This window comes from Oryx dammah, unplaced genomic scaffold (assembly GCF_014754425.2).
Source record: "Oryx dammah isolate SB20612 unplaced genomic scaffold, SCBI_Odam_1.1 HiC_scaffold_27, whole genome shotgun sequence".
Classification (NCBI taxonomy): domain Eukaryota; kingdom Metazoa; phylum Chordata; class Mammalia; order Artiodactyla; family Bovidae; genus Oryx; species Oryx dammah.
The window spans coordinates 97354129-97377650 of record NW_024070211.1 but is presented as its reverse complement, the minus strand read 5'-3'; the positions used below and the strand labels follow the sequence as shown (position 1 = coordinate 97377650).

The window sequence follows — 23522 nt, the reverse complement described above, 5'->3', positions numbered from 1 at the left end:
GGCAGGAACATCAGCTGCCCTTGTGTGAGTAGTTGACGGGGTTTTGTATGCAGCTAGTGGGAGCTGGTATTAGCAGATGCCATGTATCTGGGAGCCCCTTCTACAAAAAATAAAAGTAATGAGCATTATGTTCTGGTAAAAAACATTCTGGTTCAAGAACTGGGGTATGAGAGCCCACCAGACCAAAGATACCTTGAAAGCCACGATGGGAGAAGTCCATTTTTAGAAGCCTGTAACAGATGATAACCGTTCTTCAGCCTAGTAGGATCTAAAAGCACACTCAGCTTATGGAAACACACTCATATCTTGAGAGGTGATTATTATTTGGTGGTTGGTCAGATGAGAGATATAAGATCATGACCAGTGGTGATGCTTCACCTGACTTTCTGTTCGGTTAATGTGTTTGTATTGGTCTTGGAGAGACTGCATGATTCCCCCAATGGGGTTACAACCTACACAGTGATTTTTGTTTGTTTGTCTTCCTTTCTCTCCCCACTTTGCAGATGAGAAGCCCAAGGTAAACCCCAAACTTTACATGTGTGTGTGTGAAGGCCTCTCCTGTGGGAGTGAGGACCACTGTGAAGGTCAGCAGTGCTTTTCCTCGCTGAGCATAAATGATGGCTTCCACGTCTACCAGAAAGGCTGCTTCCAGGTCTACGAGCAGGGGAAGATGACCTGTAAGACCCCGCCGTCACCTGGCCAGGCTGTGGAGTGCTGCCAAGGGGACTGGTGTAACAGGAACATCACGGCCCAGCTGCCTACTAAAGGTTCCCATGGACTTTTCTATTTCTAGATGAAGGGTTTAGTTAGGCTTATCCTGGTTCTTTGTGGGTTAAAGATGTGAGTAGCCACAAGGCTTTCCTCCTACTCTTTGAACAGTGGGTGACAAGGAAGTGAGGTCCAGTGAGGAAGAGAAAGGCGTGGCCTTTTGGAATCTATAAGGAGGATGGGCGTACTGGGGAAAGTGAGCAGTGATATCCTACTATGGGGACGATTGGGCAGACCAGATGTCATGAGAAGGTGAATAGCTCCTGATACCTTTTCCTGAAAGGAGCTATGAGATCATAATTTCTAAAACAGTTGTGCTTATTAGGGACTTGTCTCTATGTTGAGCATGTAGGGAGGGAAATGGAACATAAGGCTCTGGTATCTGAGAGGAATACCTTTCCTTCTTAAGAGGAAGGAGACAAAGCCATTCTCCTGTATCAGACACCCAGTGACCTGTCACTGCAACTTGAGGCTGGGTGAGATTTCACCTCAACCTTACAGTTTATGTGGAATCTTCTCCATAAAATAGTCAATATGGACTTCAGTCCTCTTCCGAAACTGTTTCCCCATAAAATGAGCCCTAAACTGCATCTCAAAGTCCCTACAAACATTAATGTACCTTAGTCTGTAGATTCAGCCCAAGCCAAATTTACTTTCTTAATATATAGTACATTTTTAACAGATGTCCCTAATCAATCTTATACTCACACAAAAAAGAAACAAACTATAGGAGAGGTTATGAGGAGCATCCAAGGCCAGAAATGCTAACTAGCAAGAGAGAGAGACAGAAAAATGAAAAAATAAAAACAAAAACAAACAAAAAATGATATAAGTCATGTTGCATAATTCATAATTTTTAAAGTTATGGTGAGGACCTTAAGGTCTATAGAAAGGTTAAAGTCTGATAAGCAAATAGGATTGAATAATAAAAGAGATTTTATATTAAATGGTTAAAACTAAAAAGGGTACTTGATGGAATAAACTTTTAAACTTTGTGAGTTAAACTGTGATGAATAAAGTGGATGGACCATGAAAAAGTCTGCATTCACATAAAAATCATGTCCACAATATTAAAAGTTTCTCATCTGCAGAAGACTCTGCCAGATTAGAGTTGTAATACAAAATTTATTTACTTAAGGAATTTCTAGTTTAATTAGGGAGGCATGATATTTATAATTTAATGTTGTACATAATTAGTTTTATACTTTATCTTACAAATGACATGTACCTTGGAATATTATGTGCCAAGTTGTTGATTAATGTGGATTTGGAAAGTTTAGAGAAATTTATAAAGGAAATTCAGCTTGAGATTGGATGACTGAAGGGGCCAGGAACATGGAAAGAATATGACCTTCATGGGGAAGAACAGGGCATGTCTTAGGAAGGGGTCTGAAATTCAGAGGTGATAATCACTTTGGGATCTTTTAATTATGACCTTCACTATCCAACTAAGAAACTTTGACTTAACTCACTAGACAAGATGAAAGCCTCTGTGACACGTGAGTGTTTAGGTGAATGAATGCATAAATGTTTGAATGGGTGATGTGATAATGTCTGAGCCAGAGAGTCAGTGTGTGATTAGGTGAGTGAGTGAATCAAAGAGTGAATGTTTTAAGTGAGTGAATTAATGTTGAATATGTGAGTTAAAGAAAGTTGAATGAATAGGTTCCTAGGCATAAATCATGATGTAAAAATAGCAATGAGAATACAGCAATAGATATCCAAGATAAAACTGAAGAGAAGGTCCACAGATTGGATAATTTGGTCTTAACTCAGATAGTACTTTCTCATAGGAATATTGCAGCATAATATCTGTCTGTAAGGGCTTGATGATAAAACATTCTTAAAGATCAAATCTTAATTTAATAAGGATAGTATCAGATTTATATAGTACTTTATATTTTACAAACACTTTTCACACAGATGCATTAAGTCGGTTCTCAGTGGAATTTTTTCAAAATCCTATTGTGTCTAAGTGAATAATGGTTAAATGACTGGGCTGTTGGCCAGGTATTATGAAGTATTTTAGTTTTAGCACTTTGCGACTTATAAAACTATGTGGTCAGGATCGGGAGCTACTTGCTAGGTATTGGTTATGCTAAATATTAAAAACAATGATCCTATAGCCAATTACCTTTCTCTCCCCCATCTCCAGGGAAATCTTTTCCTGGAACACAGAATTTCCACTTGGAGGTTGGCCTCATCATTTTGTCTGTAGTGTTCGCAGTATGCCTTCTAGCCTGCCTATTGGGAGTCGCTCTCCGAAAATTTAAAAGGCGCAATCAAGAACGCCTCAACCCCAGAGATGTGGAATATGGCACCATTGAAGGGCTCATCACCACCAACGTTGGAGACAGCACTTTAGCAGTGAGTCTGGGCTCCAGGGGATCCCTAGCATGACAGAGATGGCGGAAGATGCTTTGTTACTTCAAGTATGAAATGCTAAGAAGTTACTGGTGACTGGACCGAGCGCACTCATACTACTGGTGTCTTACGTTCTAAGCAAGTATATGCTGGCTCGCTTATGTGAGTTTAGTCTCCTCTACGTGAGAACATTTATTTTAGACAGACGTTTACATTAAATGAGTGAGTGGATTTATTTTAGTTGAATCTTGGTAGTTATTTTTCTTTTGGGAGTAAAGGGACAGGGACAGACAATGGTCACCTATAATTTTGATGGTGGGAGGGCAGAGTTGGAGTTTATGGTACTCAGTTACTCTATTTTTAGCAATAATAGGGCTTTTAGGAAAAAAGGCACCCTTTGCCTAATATTAAAAATCACTTTCCTGTCTAGATTATTTTAACACCCTGTAATTTAAGACTTTAAAACCTGACATCCAAAAAAGCAGGTATTACATTTTTTGTGCTCCTGTGCTGCCCCCTTGTGGAGGGCACTCATTTGGTTAAGCCAGTGCTGTCGAATAGAAATACGTGCGGCACGTGTAATTTAAAATTTTCTAGTTGTTGTTGCTGTTCAGTTGCTAAGTTGTGTCCGACTCGTTGTGACCCCATGGACTGCAGCATGTCAGGCTTCCCTGTCCTTCACCATCTCCCAGGGTTTGCTCAAACTCCTGTCCATTGAGTTGGTGATGCCATCCAACCATCTCATCCTCTGTTGCCTCCTTCTCCTCCTGCCCCCAATCTCTTCCAGCATGAGGGTCTTTTCCAGTGAATCGGCTCTTGGCCCCAGGTGGCCACAGTATTGGAGCTTCAGCATTGGTCCTTCCAGTGAATATTCAGGGTTGATTTCCTTAAGGATGGACTGGTTTGATCTCTTTGCTGTCTTTAAAAAAGTTAAAAAAACAAAAACAACCCACATATGGTATTAATTTTAAGAATATATTTAACATGACTTAGTTAACATAATAATCATTTCAGTATATAATCGTAAAGAATTATTAATGAGATACTTTGCATCCTTTTTTTAAAAAGAAACTTTCAAAATCTGTTGTATATTTGACACGTACAGCACATATCATTCAGATCAGCCACATTTCTCTGGCTCACCGTCAGCCTTCAGCTTGCACAGAGTTAGAAACCACTGTATTTGTATGTTTTAAAGTTACTCTTTTTGTACAGTTTAAAATGATGAAGTCACATTAAGAAGCGACTGCCTTTTTTCACTTTTTGAAACTGTTTGCTACTGCTAAGTCACTTCAGTCGTGTCCAACTCTTTGCGACTGCATAGACAGCAGCCCACCAGGCTTCTCTATCCCTGGGATTCTCCAGGCAAGAACACTGGAGTGGGTTGCCATTTCCTTCTCCAATACATGAAAGTGAAAAGTGAAAGTGAAGTCGCTCAGTCATGCCCGACTCTTAGTGACCCCATGGACTGCAGCCTACCAGGCTCCTCCATCCATGGGATTTTCCAGGCAAGAGTACTGGAGTGGGGGGCCATTGTCTTCTTCGTTGAAATTGTTTGTCAAGTGTTAATTTTAAAGCATCTTTAAGCTTTAAGTAGCAAAACAAAAGCAAAAACAATACCCAGCTGTGGATGTGACTGGTGATAGAAGCAAGATCCGATGCTGTAAAGAGCAATATTGCATAGTAACCTGGAATGTCAGGTCCATGAATCAAGGCAAATTGGAAGTGGTCAAATGAGATGGCAAGAGTGAATGTCGACATTCTAGGAATCAGCGAACTAAAATGGACTGGAATGGGTGAATTTAACTGAGATGACCATTATATCTACTACTGTGGGCAGGAATCCCTCAGAAGAAATATGAGTAGCCATTGTGGTCAACAAAAGAGTCCAAAATGCAGTACTTGGATGCAATCTCAAAAACAACAGAATGATCTCTGTTCGTTTCCAAGGCAAACCATTCAATATCACAGTAATCCAAGTCTATGCCCCAACCAGTAACGCTGAAGAAGCTGAACGGTTCTATGAAGACCTACAAGACCTTCTAGAACTAACACCCCAAAAAAGATGTCCTTTTCATTATAGGGGACTGGAATGCAAAAGTAGGAAGTCAAGAAACACCTGGAATAACAGGCAAATTTGGCCTTGGAATACAGAATGAAGCAGGGCAAAGACTAATAGAATTTTGCCAAGAAAATGCACTGGTCATAGCAAACACCCTCTTCCAACAACACAAGAGAAGACTCTACACATGGACATCACCAGATGGTCAACACCGAAATCAGACTGATTATATTCTTTGCAGCCAAAGATGGAGAAGCTGTATACAGTCAACAAAAACAAGACTGGGAGCTGACTGTGGCTCAGATCATGAACTCCTTATTGCCAAATTCAGACTTAAATTGAAGAAAGTAGGGAAAACCGCTAGACCATTCAGGTATGACCTAACTCAAATCCCTTATGATTATACAGTGGAAGTGAGAAATAGATTTAAGGGCCTCGATCTGATAGATAGAGTGCCTGATGAACTATGGAGTGAGGTTCGTGACATTGTACAGGAGACAGGGATCAAGACCATCCCCATGGAAAAGAAATGCAAAAAAGCAAAATGGCTGTCTGGGGAGGCCTTACAAATAGCCGTGAGAAGAAGAGAAGCGAAAAACAAAGGAGAAAAGGAAAGATACAAGCACCCGAATGCAGAGTTCCAAAGAATAGCAAGAAGAGATACGAAAGTCTTCTTCAGCGATTAATGCAAAGAAATAGAGGAAAACAACAGAATGGGAAAGACCAGAGATCTCTTCAAGAAAATTAGAGAATTCAAGGGAACATTTCATGCAAAGATGGGCTCGATAAAGGACAGAAATGGTCTGGACCTAAGAGAAGCAGAAGATATAAAAAAGAGGTGGCAAGAATACACAGAAGAACTGTACAAAAAAGATCTTCATGACCCAGATAATCAGGATGGTGTGATCACTCACCTAGAGCCAGACATCCTGGAATGTGAGGTCAAGTGGGCCTTAGAAAGCATCACTATGAACAAAGCTAGTGGAGGTGATGGAATTCCAGTTGAGCTATTTCAAATCCTGAAAGATGATGCTGTGAAAGTGCTGCACTCAGTATGCCAGCAAATTTGGAACACTCAGCAGTGGCCCCAGGCCTGGAAAAGGTCAGTTTTCATTCCAATCCCAAAGAAAGGCAATGCCAAAGAATGCTCAAACTACCGCACAATGCCAAAGAATGCTCAAAGTACCACACAGTTGCACTCATCTCACATGCTAGTAAAGTAATGCTCAAAATTCTCCAAGCCAGGCTTCAGCAATATGTGAACCGTGAACTTCCAGATGTTCAAGCTGGTTTTAGAAAAGGCAGAGGAACCAGAGGTCAAATTGCCAACATCTGCTGGATCATCAAAAAAGCAAGAGAGTTCCAGAAAAACATCTACTTCTGCTTTACTGATTATGCCAAATCCTTTGACTGTGTGGATCACAATAAACTGTGGAAAATTCTGAAAGAGCTGGGAATACCAGACCACCTGACCTGCCTCTTGAGAAATCTGTATGCAGGTCAGGAAGCAACAGTTAGAACTGGACATGGAACAACAGACTGGTTCCAAATAGGAAAAGGGGTAGTATGTCAAGGCTGTACATTGTCACCCTGCTTATTTAACTTCTATGCAGAGTACATCATGAGAAACGTTGGACTGGAAGAAGCACAAGCTGGAATCAAGATTGCTGGGAGAAATATCAATAACCTCAGATATGCAGATGACACCACCCTTATGGCAGAAAGTGAAGAGGAGCTAAAAAGCCTCTTGATGAAAGTGAAAGAGGAGAGTGAAAAAGTTGGCTGAAAGCTCAGCATTCAGAAAATGAAGCTCATGGCATCTGGTCCCATCACTTCATGGGAAATAGATTGGGAAACAGTGGAAACAGTGTCAGACTTTATTTTATTGGCCTCCCAAATCACTGCAGATGGTGATTGCAGCCATGAAATTAAAAGTCGTTTACTCCTTGGAAGAAAAGTTATGACCAACCTAGATAGCATTTGAAAAGCAGAGACATTACTTTGCCAACAAAGGTCCATCTAGTCAAGGCTATGGTTTTTCCAGTGGTCATGTATGGATGTGAGAGTTGGACTGTGAAGAAAGCTGAGTGCCGAAGAATTGATGCTTTTGAACTGTGGTGTTGGAGAAGACTCTTGAGAGTCCCTTGGACTGCAAGGAGATCCAACCAGTCCATTCTGAAGGAGATCAGCCCTGAGATTTCTTTGGAAGGAATGATGCTAAAGCTGAAACTCCAGTACTTTGGCCACCTCACGCGAAGAGTTGACTCATTGGAAAAGACTGATGCTGGGAAGGATTGAGGGCAGGAGGAGAAGGGGACGACAGAGGATGAGATGGCTGGATGGCATCACTGACTCGATGGACGTGAGTCTGAGTGAACTCGGGAGTTGGTGATGGATAGGGAGGCCTGGTGTGCTGCGAGTCATGGTGTCACAAAGAGTCGGACATGACTGAGTGACTGAACTGAAGCTTTAAGTGAGAAAGAGAACCACATGTTATGAATAGGTTGCCTCAAGTGCCGAAGGGGAAAGTAATAACATTCTACAGGGGTACTATGCGGAGTCATATGGTCCCTTTTAAAAAGGCAAAGATCTGTGAATATTAGAAAGATGTTAAAAGTCATGCTGATACCAAATCGATGCTCTCCTTGTCATTGACTGATGAATTGAAAGATGGTCAGGGTGGCAGCTTTTAATGTGATTTGGTGGTATTTAATGCCATGACTGTGCATTGCCTAAAACTGTCTTGAATTAAGTCTTGTTCTGCTAGATAACAAAGCTAAAAGTGACGGGAGTTCTGCAGTTAAGCGTTTTAGCTGAAGAACGCTTGCTCCTACCAGTCTTGGGAGCTCAGCTGCTGGATGACTGCCCTTAGCCAGCTGTGCAGACATTTGATGGTGGCTGATACAGGCTGGGAACTAGCTCGTCCTGATGGTTGATACACGCTGGGAACTAGCCTATCCTACTGCCCTCTCCATCGCTGGACCACAGTCAAGTTTTGTATGAAAACAAGGGGGAAGGAACCTTGTTTAGCTTTCTTTCCCCTACCTATTTAAATTATGCTACATCAAACTGAGAAGAGAGGGGATAAGGACATTTCATTTACAAAGTAGGAAACAAGTTTTTCTTTAGAAGTGTACTTAGAAGTTTATTTCCCATTTTAAGGCAGACTAAATGAGTTCTCTGAGTTAGTAGCCAGGAAGATACAAGGTTGAATCCTGACAAAACTTTAGCAAAAGTATGAGACCGAGTAGTCAGAATTTTGTTTCTTAGAATTGCTAATGTAACTAATCACATTGGGCACCGCTGGGAACCTCTAGACTAAATTACTATCTAAATGGCTTCTATAATTCTGAAAGCAGAATGGTAGCATATGCTAATATAGTCTTCTCCACTCAGCCACGTTCAGTTCAGTTCAATTCCTCAGTCGTATCTGACTCTTTGCAACCCCATGAATTGTAGCACTCCAGGCCTCCCTGTCCATCACCAACTCCCAGAGTTCACTCAGACTCACGTCCATCGAGTCAGTGATGCCATCCAGCCATCTCTCCTCTGTTGTCCCTTTTTCCTCCTGCTCCCAATCCCTCCCAGCATCAGAGTCTTTTCCAATGAGTCATCTCTTCGCATGAGGTGGCCAAAGTACTGGAATTTCAGCTTTAGCATCATTCCTTCTAAAGAACACTCAGGGCTGATCTCCTTTAGGATGGGCTGGTTGGATCTCCTTGCAGTCCAAGGGACTCTCGAGTCTTCTCCAACACCACAGTTCAAAAGCATCAATTCTTTGGCGCTCAGCTTTCTTCACATGTTAAAGGACAGTATATCATGATATGACTTAGTAAACAACACTGTTTGAAGCAAATCATCATTATTGGTTTACAGACTTGCTTATTTAAGTGATATTCTCATTTACATGACTCAGCAATGTGTACCGTACTAAACAGCTCCCCTGTACTGAAAAAGAAGCCTTGGCATCCAAGAGTTGAAGTAATGTTTGTTAGTCTTTGGTTGATATTTCTCCCCCCTCCCCCCTCTCCTGAAATCTATGAACTAGGTTTAGAACCAGGACTGCACATTATTTAAAAAAAAAAAAAACAGTTGAATTTTCAAAACTATTCTCTCAAAGAAATGGATGAATAAAGAGAAAAGTGAACAGCAAAAGAGATAGTTAGGGAGATGTGAAACTACTCATCTACGTTCAGTTTCTTGCTGATTATCTATTTTGTGGCTTTTAAGAATTCTAAATTTCTTTCTTTGGATGTTCAGATTTTGGTACTTGTGCTGATCAACGGTATTTCAGAGTGGTGCTCAGATTAAGTAAAACATGATGAAATCTGAACAAAGAAATGTATTCCTTCAGCAGGCCAGCTACAATGTTTGGGAAAGGAGGAGCTTTGGGGAGTGTTAGCTCAACATTGCTGTAACATTACCACAATCACCATAGGCGCAGTATTGTTTATTATAGAAAATCCATTCCTGATTCAAAAAGGCGTCTGCTTCTTGGCTTGCATTGAGAGTAAGAATGGAAAACTTATGAATGAACTAATTGGGAATCCTTTTTGCAGTGTGTTCATTTTTAAAAGTAGATTTGAAGTGAAGTGAAAGTCGCTCAGTCATGTCTGATTCTTTGCGACTCCATGGACTATACAGCCCATGGAATTCTCCAGGCCAGAATACTGGACTGGGTAGCCTTTCCCTTCTCCAGGGGATCTTCCCAACCCAGGGATTGAACCCAGGGTCTCCCACATTGCGGGCAGATTCTTTACCAGATGAGCCACAAGGGAAGCCCAGAAGTAGATTTGAGGTATGGTTTTATGTTTTAATGGAAGTTATATTTCTTTTTCTCTCTGCTTTGTGGGTAATTGACATCAAGAATGACATACAGTATATGAAATCATGTGTGAGAAACTTTTGGAAATTGTAAAGCACTATAGAATTTAAAGAATCTTTCATCAATTAAAAAAAATTTTACGAGTAGACAACAATTTTTTAAAAAAGGAAATGACATAAAGGTATTAATTTCGTGACTCTTGTTCCTTGCCTACCCTAAAGGTAACCTACATCCTAGGCACTCTCTCTGCTTTAGTGTACCACTTTGAGGATGCACACGGCCACTGCATTAGAGTTGTTTGTTCTTCATTCCTAATTTGTTTGTTCCTTATTAGAGTTCCTTAGCTGGCATGTTAATTAACATACATCCCTTGATAGATACCATGAGCAGGGCAGAATAGGGTCAACTATGCTCAGCCTTTGGACTTGAAAACCTTTTATTTTTGCTCCACTTTCTGTCTATTGCTTTCCTTTGGGCTCAGCCCTGTATTTTGGGCTTTTTAATTTACATCTTTGACTTGGTCCACTCATTTTCTTTCTTCAGCTATTTTGTTCTAAAACTCTGGGTATAAGAAAGGACTACTCAGGAAGATCCCTCAGGGAAACCGATCCCATATTAGGGAAGGGGCTAGCTTCAGGTTTTCCTAAGGAATAAGATCAGTCCTTCATCCAGTGGGGCTTTCCAGCACACGGACGGGCCACGTTTCCAGGATTGCAACCTTCATGCAAGTTCCACCCAGATGCACGCTCTGACCTGGAAGCAGTTCCTCAATCCTTTCTCTTTCTCCTTGTTTTGAACTACAGGATTTACTGGATCATTCGTGTACATCGGGAAGCGGCTCTGGTCTTCCTTTTCTGGTACAGAGAACAGTGGCCCGTCAGATCACACTGCTGGAGTGTGTTGGTAATTCTCTTTTCCCTTTCTTTGTGGGTTCTGTGCAGAGTTCGCTATGGTTCTAGAAGTATATGGACCTTAGAAAATCTGCTTCTTCTTGTCTCTTCCTTGTTAAATGTAAGGAGGTGTGAGATAGCCCTGTGGCGTAGCTGTGCTTCTACTCTGTGACCTGTGTTGGAGCACTTGAACTTGGTAAAGTTCTTTTCAAAGGAGTCTGCCACTAGTTAGTATAGACAATACCTAGTCAAAGGCTTTCAGTTTTAAGTAAACCCTTCACGATATTGGGACTACTTGAAAATGAACTAATATGGCTGTTCCTGACCAAAGATTGGCATTGGTGAATCTGAGGTAAGTTGGTTTTTGGACAATAATCTTGATTATTGCAATTTTTTACTTTCTCATTCTTCCCCCTTAAAAAAGAAATGAAATAAATTTGCCAAAGCTACCCTTATAACTCCTTTATTTAAAGGAGCTATGTTCATTTCTCTGTGGCCTCTCACATTCTTTTTTCCTGTATCAGAATATATTTGTGTAGAGATGTAATCATAGTGTGTATGTAATGTGTCCCTGTTTTTAGTTTTAAGCTCATACTCATTTTCATGTATTTGTACACATCACAGGTATCTGAGTGGTTGAGTAATTGTCTGTTGAGTAATAACTTTAATAGTACTTGAAAAAAAATTGGCACATATTGCTTCTTTTGAGTGAGCAGAATAAACTTCCAGGAATTGGGGCTCCTGGGTCAAATTTTTAACTTTTTATGCCTTGTCTTATATATTGCTGAATTGTCCTCTTGGAAGATGGTGCAGCATGCTTTTTTTTTAAGTCCTGATTTTTTGGACATTTGCAAGTCACATGACAGTTTTCATTAATTTCTCTTTTAGATGGTGTGCAGCGATGGCCACAGTAGCAGTAATGGATTAGAACCATCTTCACACTCTCCTCCTAGTTCTCCCAGTTTGAGAGGTGTGAGCTGGCTTTGCAGCTCCTGCCATCTCATTTTTTGCCTCTGGGAGGTGACTGGCCATCCTAGGTGGCTTCACCCTTGGCTGCTACCCTCCGACTTTTCTTCCTGGTTTCATGGGAGCCAGGACATCCCCAAATACAGCGGTGAAGGCAGGTGGGGAGAGGTAGTCGAAACAGCGACTGCCACCTGCAGGAACACAGGCTGCTGGCAGGAGCCTGTGGCCTGTTTTCTAGGTCTGTGGCTACTGTGATTATTTCTGAACTCCCACTTCATGCTTCTCCATGGTGGACTGTGAGTAGGGAAAATATTAACAAAAGTGGAAAAGCTCCCAACATGCTCACTGCTTACAACCAAGGTGGTTTTCTTATACCAGCTAACATCCTATTTGATTATGAACAAGGGTGACTGGATTGTGATCAGAAGGCCGTGAAGGGGGACATTACCCCCAACCCTGCTGTCGCATGGTACTCACCATTCATGCAGTAGCAGCCCTCAGAGGTGGACCCCAGAGTCCAGAGGACAAAATGATATTGCATCTTTAAAAATGCATACTGTTTGTGGTTGTATTGATATTCTTCAGCATTTTTTTAAATAGTTCAAATTCATCATTTAACTGCCTTAATGCTAAAGAGCCATGCATTTCAGTAGCTTCTAGTGTTCATGTAGTACAGCCTTGGATAAAAATATATGTCATGAACTGTTTGTATAGTATCTTACCATTTTTGGTTCAAAAATATAGGGAATTGGACTAGATCAGTTGTTACAGGTGGTGATCAATGAACCTCTAAATTTCAGGTGTTAAAGTATCCTCTTTTGGGTCTCCATGGCCAGGACTTTGAGGCAGCTCGGCTTCCGTTTTCAGGAACTTGTGCATAAGGTTGCATTTGCAAAAAGCATTTGACAACTTAAAAGCCTTTGAAAAGCACTGAAGTAGGTTTCTGTTTCAGTTCTGTCTACATACGCTGACATCTGTCTCTGTTTCCTTTATAGAAAGGATTTGAGGCAACCATATAGTAATGTCCACAATGCTCTGGGGTATTTTTCTCTCCTTCCTAATGAGAATATGAGGACAAAGCGCTAATAAAGATACAGAATAGAACCAAAGGCAGGAGAAGATTAGTGTTCCATTTTGTAGCAGTCCATGCTATAGATCTTAGCACTGGTCTTCATCTTAAACTACAAATGCTGGACAATTGCCATGACTTTATTCAAGTTAATCCTGCACCCAATCCTGCATACGATTTTTATGACTTGACAGTGGCCCACAGAGACCCTTAGTGCGTTCATTTAATGCCCTTTGGATTAGTCATTGGTATTTAGTAGGGCGACACTGCTTATCTAAGGGAATCTAGATTGAGCAGGTTTGATTATGCTTCAGGACATAATCTTCTGGACAGACATGCTTTTCCTTCTTTGGGTTCGCGGCGGCTTGGTTTTGCAGGAAAGAGCTGTATTCCTGTACATGCATATATTCCTGTGTATGGTCATTACCAGCCGAGATTACCATCAGCCACTTGCCTTGGTGGAAGGCCCCATTGCTCTGCAGGTCGGATCTCCTGCTGTAGTGTTCTAGGTTCTGCGCCCGTCTTCACCTTTGATTATACCCCGTGATGATCCCCATTGTCTCATGGTAATTCCTGCCTCCACCTAACCTCCCTGATCATCTACCTGTAATTAAGGAGACGAGTGGAAGCAGGAGCGTGTTGTTGACAAGCCGCCAGTTGTGCCGGGACTGTCCTCCATGGATCAGATCACAGCTAGTCACCGTGCTTTGAAAATGTCTTCTCCAAATGGCCTTTTTGGTGTTGCTCACTTGTGGCCTCACAGGGACTGTCTCACAAGGGAACACCCATAACCAGTGTCAGAAATCAGGACTGTTCTGGGATTACTAAGACTTTGCAGATCCTCTTTGGAAATATATCCTCTGCCAAGAAACCCTTTACGGACGGCAGTGGCTGCCCGTCTATTTCCTATACCAGTATTGCTCTGTTTGTGTGTGCATGTATGTTAATCCTTCAGGGCACACATCTCAAACTTCATAGTCTCCTTTGTGAAAAATATAAAGGCCTATGTAAATTCACCAATTTGGACTCTTAGAAAATGCCTGTGTTAATCCATTATGAAGGGGAGGAATCACATAAGCTATTCAATTTAGCCACATACATGTTTCTTGGTTTTCATCAACACTGAAGTCTAATAATTTATACCATTTCCTGAGTCTTAGTAACTTTCATGTGCTTTTATAAATCATATGCATTTCATACCTTTTAAGAGAGGGATGTACATGTAAACTCTGTAGCTAGCAGCTCATTGTACAAATGCAGGTTCTGAGAGTGTTTAATGTGATATCACAACAGGCTGGGAGGGGCAGTTTCCACCTTGCTTTTGGATGTCTTTACAAGCGAGAGGGTCATGGTATTTATCAGGTTGGTCATAACATCTTACAGAAAAACCCAAATGAACTTTCTGGCCAACCCAATATATTCCCTAGTGGCATTTTTTCCAAGGGAGGGGTTGAGCGTGGCGGGCACAGTGTAAATGGTAACCTGTCCTGTCCTCCTGCCCGGCGTCACCTCTGCGCTGCTTTCCACAGGGAAGGGCAGGTATGGCGAGGTGTGGAGGGGCAGCTGGCAAGGGGAGAACGTCGCTGTGAAGATCTTTTCCTCCCGGGATGAGAAGTCGTGGTTTAGGGAAACAGAATTGTACAACACTGTGATGCTGAGGCATGAAAATATTTTAGGTAAGTACACAATTCCCTCATCAATTTTTTTCTAGAAAGAAATAACTGCCTGCCCTTGCCCTCTCTGATTGGGTGTGTGTGAATGTGCAAGTCTCTCCTGAATGGTGACATGGGGACCGTCAGCATTTATATACACTGTTGAATTTTCCTTTCACACCAATCTCTTCTTTAAATCTGCAGAGAAGCTAAGTTTGAAGATTCTCTGGATGATGAAAAGGAAATTGTTATTGCTAAGTCTTCCTCTGCAGGTTGTTATTTAAATAACAAAAATTTGCCCCATATTGTTCACTTCAAGGCTTCCTCCGTAGTTCTGCTTGCCCCACCCTTTTTGAATATTTATTACTTGAATCAAGCTAAGAAAGATCTTTGGACGATTTCCTAGAGATTCATAGCTCCCAGGGACATCATAATTAAATGCACATTCCTTCAAACAAGGCATTGCTTTTTAAAGCCCAGATTTAGAGAGGGATTTAGCATACATTTTAATTTGGAAACTAAAGCTTGGAAACATTTGTGAAATATGTGAAGAGCTGATTGAAATACTGCTATGGAAGTATAAAGGGTTAGAATATTTCTTTAGTCCGTCGACTTCTTTTTGAGGAGTTTCTCTAAATGTGTTTATACTAATACCTGTGCGAGGAGTGCTGCCTGGAGTGCTTCTTTAATAGTGGATGTAAAGTTTCTATAGAACCTGACTCTCTATTATAGGATAGTGTGGGCTACTTCACGGCTGTTGGGTTGGGTGTGGCTTACAGGAAGGCCACTGCCAGAATTCACTTCTATTCCAGTACTGCCGGTGTAGTGTTTGCCAGTGTGATAATGTAGCCTGAGTCAGTTCAGGTCAGTCGCTCAGTCGTGTCCGACTCTTTGCGACACCATGAATCGCAGCACGCCAGGCCTCCCTGTCCATCACCATCTCCCAGAGTTCACTCAGACTCACATCCATCGAGTCCTTGATGCCATCCAGCCGTCTCATCCTCAGTCGTCCCCTTCTCCTCCTGCCCCCAATCCTTCCCAGCATCAGAGTCTTTTCCAATGAGTCAACTTTTCGCATGAGGTGGCCAAAGTACTGGAGCCTCAGCTTCAGCATCATTCCTTTCAAAGAAATCTCAGGGCTGATCTCCTTCAGAATGGACTGGTTGGATCTCCTTGCAGTCCAAGGGACTCTCAAGAGTCTTCTCCAACACCACAGTTCAAAAGCATCAATTCTTCGGTGCTCAGCCTTCCTCACAGTCCAACTCTCACATCCATACATGACCACAGGAAAAACCATAGCCTTGACTAGACAGACCTTAGTCGCAAAGTAATGTCTCTGCTTTTCAAAATGCTGTCTAGGTTGGTCATAACTGCAGTCGTCATCTGCAGTGATTTTGAAGCCCCCCAAAAATAAAGTCTGACACTGTTTCCACTGTTTCCCCATCTATTTCCCATGAAGTGATGGGACCAGATTCCATGATCTTCGTTTTCTGAATGTTGAGCTTTAAGCCAACTTTTTCACTTTCCTCTTTCACTTTCATCACTTTTTTTAGTTCCTTTTCACTTTCTGCCATAAGGGTGGTGTCATCCGCCTATCTGAGGTTATTGATATTTCTCCCGGCAATCTTGATTCCAACTTGTGTTTCTTCCAGTCCAGCATTTCTCATGATGTACTCTGCATAGAAGTTAAATAAGCAGGGTGACAATATACAGCCTTGACGTACTCCTTCCCCTATTTGGAACCAGTCTGTTGTTCCATGTCCAGTTCTAACTGTTGCTTCCTGACCTGCATACAGATTTCTCAAGAGGCAGGTCAGGTGGTTTGGTATTCCCATCTCTTTCAGAATTTTCCACAGTTTATTGTGATCCACACAGTCAAAGGCTTTGGCATAGTCAATAAAGCAGAAATAGATGTTTTTCTGGAACTGAGTCAAGTTGTCTGCAAATCATGGTATGAAAGTTGTTTGATGCTTGACTCATACCAGTTTGATGGTGTGTTTCGTCTCAGAACCGTCTCAGTTTCTGGTGTCCTTTTCTCCTCTTCCCCTCCCCACTGGGCCCCTGGCCTCACCTAGTTCTCCTCGCTTGTGTCACTGCTGTTGGTCTTGCCTTTCCAGTCCATCTTGTGATACTAAGTTATCTTCCACTGGGGAGCTGAGACGCTTCTGCTCAAAATGTCTTTGACTCTCATAGTGCTTGCAACATCTGTGACGTCTGAGCCCGGCATTCCAGGTGCTCCGTTTTGAGGTCTCAAGGGGTCCCTGCTGCTTCCTCTATACACGTGCCCACACGCAGCCACTTCCGGTGTTTGCTATTCCTCGGTATCGTCCATGCCTTTGTTGTGTGGCTCCTGCTCACCCACTATCCCCATACCCCTGCTCCAGCCACCCCTTCTTGCATCGAAACTTCTCAGTTCCTTCCAGACTCTCCCAAGGGAGCTTACCTGTACTCTTCTGCCCGCCTGTACTTTGTACCTCCACTAGATAACTTATCATACACTGCCTTATATTGTAGTTTATGTGTGTGTTACAACAGTAACGATTAGTTACCATGCAGTAAGCAGTGCTGCATGGCATGTCCATTTTCTCATTAATCCTCACCTTGAGTAGAAGGGTAGATACTCCTGTTTTCCTGGTTGTAACTGATAAGGTTTTTGTTTTAACACCCAGTCCCAGGGACAGTTCGCTGCACATGGTAGGTGCTCAGTAAATATTGATTAAATTGGATTTAATCACTCTGGGAATTTGAAAGCCACCTTTGCAATACAATTCATGGGAGAGAAGTTAGGTTCCCTCAGTGTGATCACAGAAGGCAAAACATCGTCCCCTTCTTGTTACCCAGTGATCCTCGGAAATTCTGAATTAATGAGATCTGGTACCCTTATCATAATTACAGCTACATGGATTAATTTTACTGTGTAGTCAGTCCCTTTGGTTGAGAAGGCACATAGAAAATGTACCACCTTTTTCAGTTTAACTTCTTCTTTAGCAGCTTTTTGGATGTAGAGGCTTGGAGGTTTTCTGTGATCATTTTCTTTTCTATCAAAAGAGCATATTGTTTTGAATATGAGATCATGATTTCCCTACCCCTGAGTACTGCCAACTCTAGCCCCCAAGAAATACATAATTGTACACACACATACACACACATTTCTGGGCCCTCACTGTTTATCTCCCTAAAGCAATCAACTCTTTCTTCTGCTTTGTCTGGTGTAGAAGTCAGCAGGTAAGTGAATGATGGGAGGCTGTGTTAGGGTGTTTGGAACAGTGTCTGGGAGTTTGGGAAGCTGGTTTCTACTCACATAATTAGAGGCCCACAGTGTGACTCTGGGCCAGAGTTGTATGTTTCTGAGCATCCTTTTCCTCATAACTAAAACCAGGGAGATTGAGTTAATGTAAGAATTTCAGTCCAAAACTTTTTTTTTTGGCCAAGCTACACAGCTTTTGGGATGTTCACCATCCAGGGATTGAACCCTGTCTGGTAGTGAAAACACTGTGTCCTAATAAACCACTGGATCACCAGGGAATTCCTGTCATCTTACATTAAAAAAAAAAAAAAAATTATGGTACACATGATATCACTTACATGTTAAATCTAAAATATGACATGAATTAATCTCTAAAACACAAACAGATTCACAGATGTAGAGAACAGACTTGTGGCAGCGGGGGGTGGAGGATGGTGGAGGGAAGTATTGGGAGTTTGGGACTAGCAGATGCAAACTTAAATATAGAATGGGTAAACATCAAGGTCCTACTGTATAGCATAGGGAACTATATTCAATATCCTGTGATAAACAGTAATGGAGAAGAATATGAAAAAGAATGTGTATATATGTATAACTGAATCACTGTGCCATACAGCAGAAATTAACACGACATTGTACATCAACTATCCTTCAAGAAAATAAATTTTTAAAAGAGATTATAGCACTAAAAAAACTATGGTACAGTATCCATTAAGTTGACTATTTTAAGGTAAGTGAGGTGTAAGTATATTCATATTGTGCGGCCATTACACTCTCCATCTGTAGAAGTATCTCATACTCTTAAAAGGTACTGATTCACCATTTAATGTCAGAACTTTTTTAGACCAACTGGAAGGAAACTACCTAAAAGATACTAAATTACAAAATTTGGGGTTGTAATTGAACCCAGAGCTATTTTTGAACTATGAGTAACCAACTGTACTTGAACACTTACTGTGTGGTAGGCATCTTACAAAGCATTTTACCTGTACTAATTCTTTTATTCTCACAGTAACCCTTTTAAGTATAGGACTGTGCTATTCATATCTTAGAAATGAGGAAATCAAGGCGGTGATTTTCTTTATATTTAATATAATCTTTAAAAAATTTTTCTTTTAAATTTTTAATTGGAGAATAATTGCTTTACGATGTTGTATTGGTCTCTGCTGTACAACAGTGTCAATTAGCCATAAGTATACATATGTCCCCTCCCTGTTGAGCCTCTCTCCCAGCCCCCAAGACGGTGATTTTATGTGACAGAAGTGGGCTCACCCAGCTTAGGATGGTGAGCCAGGTGAATGCCTAATAGTGCTGCTCTGGAGCCTAACACTCTCAAACCCTATGCTCCACAGCATGCTGACCTCACTCCTCCACGGTCAGAGCTGCCTGGCGCCTGGTTCCCATAAGAGCTGCCACTCAAGAGGCTCACAAGGGTACTGCTTACCTCACTTAAGAGTTGGGTTTTATTTTAGTTCTTGAGGAGCCCAGGAAGATGACTTTGGCTGTTCTGAAAGAGGCTTTTGCCCTAATCACTTTCTCTCTTGTGTTATGAACACATCAAATTGTTGGGCCAGACTTCCAACTAATGGGTACCTGTTCAGTCTCCACTAACAGTAGAGGGCTTTGACTCAAACTGCAAACGCCCCATAAAATTGCTCTAGCATGTTGAAGCAAATGTAGTTGCCAATTCACACTTGAGTGGTAAACAGCTTTTAAAAATCCTGCTTATTTGAAAGTCAGTTTTCTTGAAGGTCTAAAGCATAATTAAGGGCCAGGAAAAATCCCTTTCTGAGAACTTGGGGACTTAGAGAAGGTGAGAGAATGAATCTTATTTACTTATTTATTTAATTAATCACTCAATCAATCAGATGCTGTTCTCCCTTGGCCAGAGGAATCAATAAAGGCTACACAAATTTATCACAGTGATTTAATTTCTTTTGAGTGATGCTTCTATAGTTTGGGATACTCATTTTTGAGAAAGTCATTAAAGATGGATATCGTGTGGTATAAAATGATTAAGCAGAAACATTTGAAAATTGAAGTACAGTTGATTTACAATGTTGCATTAATTTCTGCTATACAGCAAAGTGATCTCTCTCTCTCTCTCTCTCTCTATATATATATATATATATATATATACACACACACACACATTATTTTATGTGTTCTTTTCTGTTATGGTTTAATCTCAGGATATTGAATATAGTTCCGTGTGCTATACAATAGTGTATTCCCTGATGGCTCAGTGGGTAAAGAATCTGCCAGCAATGCAAGAGACACAGTAGATGCAGGTTAGATCCCTGAGTCAGGAAGATCCCCTGAAGGAGGAAATGGCAACCCACTCCAGTATTCTTGCCTGGCAAATCCCATGGACCAAGGATCCTGGTAGGCTACAGTCCATGGGGTCACAAAGACTCAGACACAACTGGATGACTAAGCACCAGCACAGCTATATAATAGGACCTTGTTGTAGCAGAAATCTTTTCTGCATCTAAGTGCACAGTTTGATTTATGTTGTGGTCAGCTAAGGGTTCCAAGAGCATCAGCTGTGGGGACACAAAGACAGGCTGGAGAACAATGAAAAGTGAGAAACTAAGGCTGGCTGTGGGGACCACCTTAGAGGAAGAGGGAGAAAGAGATGAAGATTCAAGGTGTAGAAGTGTTATTCAGTTCACTTTACAGATGTCCCATGGTACAGATGTCAGGATTGTCTTTCTCTGAGTAGAAGCCAGCTTGTCTGAAGGCAGGATGAATTGGTAGGGAAGAGAATGGGTGCTAGAGACAGACTGCTGGCTGGCTTACTGATGTTGATGTCAGTGACCTTAATGTTACTGGCCTTAATGTCAGTAACATTACTGACCTTAGTGTCAGTGACTTTAATGTTAGTGATGTAATCCATCCCGTTCATGTGGTTGGTTGTTGGAGGATTGCACATGAGGTGTTTAAACCTGTGTCTGGCACACTGCTAGTTCTCACTAATTAGTAATAGCTTCTGTTGATGATGATCAAATTAGGTACTTTTCTCTGTTCCCAGCACTTTCTTATGCAAGGTATGGTGCATCAGAGCAGCTAGCCTCAAACTTGGAGTTAGCAACTTAATAGCTGTGTGATCCTTGGCACCTCCCAGCAGCAACTCAATTATTTGTAAAATGAGTATAATGTTATTTATCCTACTGGTCTATTGAGAAAAATCCCAATTTGTGAAAATATTATAAAAATCAAAATTTCTGAAAGTGTTACAAATTTTTTATAAAGTACTTCATATAAAGTAAAGCATTTTAAGTGTTTTCCTTTTCTTTCATACTTTCACAAGTCATTTAATTCTTCAAGTCTTATCTTTTTTTTTTAAATCCCCTTATATTTCTAAGTTCTAAATTTCACTCTCCATCAAGTGTGTTCATAAGGCATAGATCTATAATGTTAGGAAAGCATCTCTGTAGCAGAAAAGACAGGTACACTATTTCACAGGTTAAGAAGTGCCTCTGACTTCAAGTTCCTTCAGTGTGCTGAAAAGTTCCCTCAGAATGTCTAGAAAAGTTTCTTGCTTCCTCGTATCTACATCTTTCAATATCTCACTTCTTTTTAAAAACATTTTATTGAAGTATAGTTGACTTAGTGTCATGTTAATTTCTGCTTTACATACAGTGGCTCGGTTACACATATATATATAAATTGTCATATTCTTCCCTTGTGTGGTTTATCACAGGATGAGTCTCTCACTTCTTTTCAAGACCACTTCAGTAGTCACTTCTTGATGGAAGCCTACTGTAACATCTAGTCTGAGTTGTTATGATTCCCTGCTCTGGGCTCGCATTGTCCTTTGAGCACATTAGTATACAATAAGGCTGTTCTCACATTATACTGTAATTTTTCCTTTTCAAATCTGTGTTTTCTAGCCTACAAATAACCATCATCTTGATTGCCCTGTGTGACTGACGAAGAGGATGCTTGTTATATTTGATAGATTCCTTTTTAAATTTAATGAATCAGTCAGCTATTTAATATAAACTCACCCCTTGATTTTACAACAGAGACAATCCAATGAGCCTAAATGAGTTGTCCAATATTACACAGCAGATCACAGGCAGATCGAGACTGGAACACAGGTGTCTAGGTTCTAGGTTTTGTGTTCTCTCTGGGTGGACGATGTGCTTGGAATGCCAGCGCAATGAAGGGTTTGACACTATTACTGTGGGTGAGCACAAAGATATTATTCCTATCTGAATCTTAATCCAATGTAAAATATTTTTAAAAGGTAAAAAAAATTTTAAAGGATTATTTACAATGGAAGTGAATATGAAAATTTCCTATTCATTAGCAGTGCCTTTTGAATGCATTAATAAGTACATTCTGTTTCTCTGCTGATGCCTCTGTAAACCTTTCACGGTAGTTGATGAGTTTAATTATTTTTGTCATGGGTGCTCTCTGCTATATGGGTCACTGTTTCTGTGTACTAAAGCTGTAATGTGGAATTCTCACTTGTCTGTTAATTTTTGTCATTGCACTCTCCAGGTTTCATTGCTTCAGACATGACATCAAGACACTCCAGTACACAGCTGTGGTTAATCACACATTATCATGAAATGGGATCGCTGTACGACTACCTTCAGCTTACTACTCTGGATACAGTGAGCTGCCTGAGAATAGTTCTGTCCATAGCTAGCGGTCTTGCACATTTGCACATAGAGATCTTTGGGACCCAAGGGAAACCAGCCATTGCTCACCGAGATTTAAAAAGCAAAAACATCCTGGTTAAGAAGAATGGACAGTGTTGCATAGCAGATTTGGGTAAAGTTTTTAAAGTATTTTTTAATTTACTGTTTTTTAACTTTTGTGATGTTCCCTTTTAGCTGGGTTGCATCTTTTCTCTCCTAACACTGTTAGAAAAAATTTCAGGAATGCAAATTGAAACGGCTTCATGGTGAACACCTGTATATTTACCACCTAGATTCTCCCATGAACATTTTACTGTTATCACTTATCCAGCCTCCTATTTATCAGTACACCTCAGTCTTTGTACATTTCAGAGTAAACTACAGGCAAAAGAGCCCTTCTTTCCAGTGGCTTCAGCATACACACCACTGTATCATCACTGCAAGTTTTTGTTTACTTTTTTCTTTTCAGGTAAAATTTACACTTCACATTAATCGCACAGATCTTAACTCTCAGAGTTTTGACAGATGCTGTAAAGTCCAAATCCCTGTTAAGATACAGACCTTCCTATTACCCTAGAAAGTCATTTTGGGCTGGTTCAGTTCGTTCCTGCCCCAACCCAACCTGAGAGGCAACTACTACTGGTGCATTCTGATTTCACCAGCCTTTACAGAAAGTAGGTACACAGTTAAATAATCTTTGGAATGAGTTTATCTTTAAAATAGTATCTAAAGTTGTTCTTCTGTAACCAACGCATAATTATATAAATCAAAGAGGCGGGGGGAAATCCCCAAACCAATTTACCATTTGCTCTGCTGAGATATCTCATTCTTAGGTGGTAGAGTGATTCTTAATGTTGTTTTAATTGCATTATAAATAAGATTATTTTCATTTACAGTGGCATTCTATATAAAACCTACTTACCCTAGACCCCTAGAATATTGGCTGAATGACAGGCTAATGAGAACTGAATTGTAATATTGGGTCTTCATTGCAGTGAACTACTGGGGATGCCTACTCGGATAA

The 23522-nt window shown here is 40.9% G+C and overlaps 1 protein-coding gene across 2 annotated transcripts in view; it reads left to right on the top strand.

The window, feature by feature from the left end:
* Window positions 1–23522, top strand: part of ACVR1 (activin A receptor type 1) — a 141239-nt gene that overhangs the window by 97877 nt on the left and 19840 nt on the right. For both annotated transcript variants that reach the window (XM_040229123.1, XM_040229124.1), the window contains exons 4-8: window positions 504–767; window positions 2924–3135; window positions 10823–10922; window positions 14474–14620; window positions 22356–22631. In XM_040229123.1, the coding sequence (XP_040085057.1) occupies window positions 504–767; window positions 2924–3135; window positions 10823–10922; window positions 14474–14620; window positions 22356–22631 (999 nt within the window). The remainder of the gene's footprint in view (window positions 1–503; window positions 768–2923; window positions 3136–10822; window positions 10923–14473; window positions 14621–22355; window positions 22632–23522) is intronic.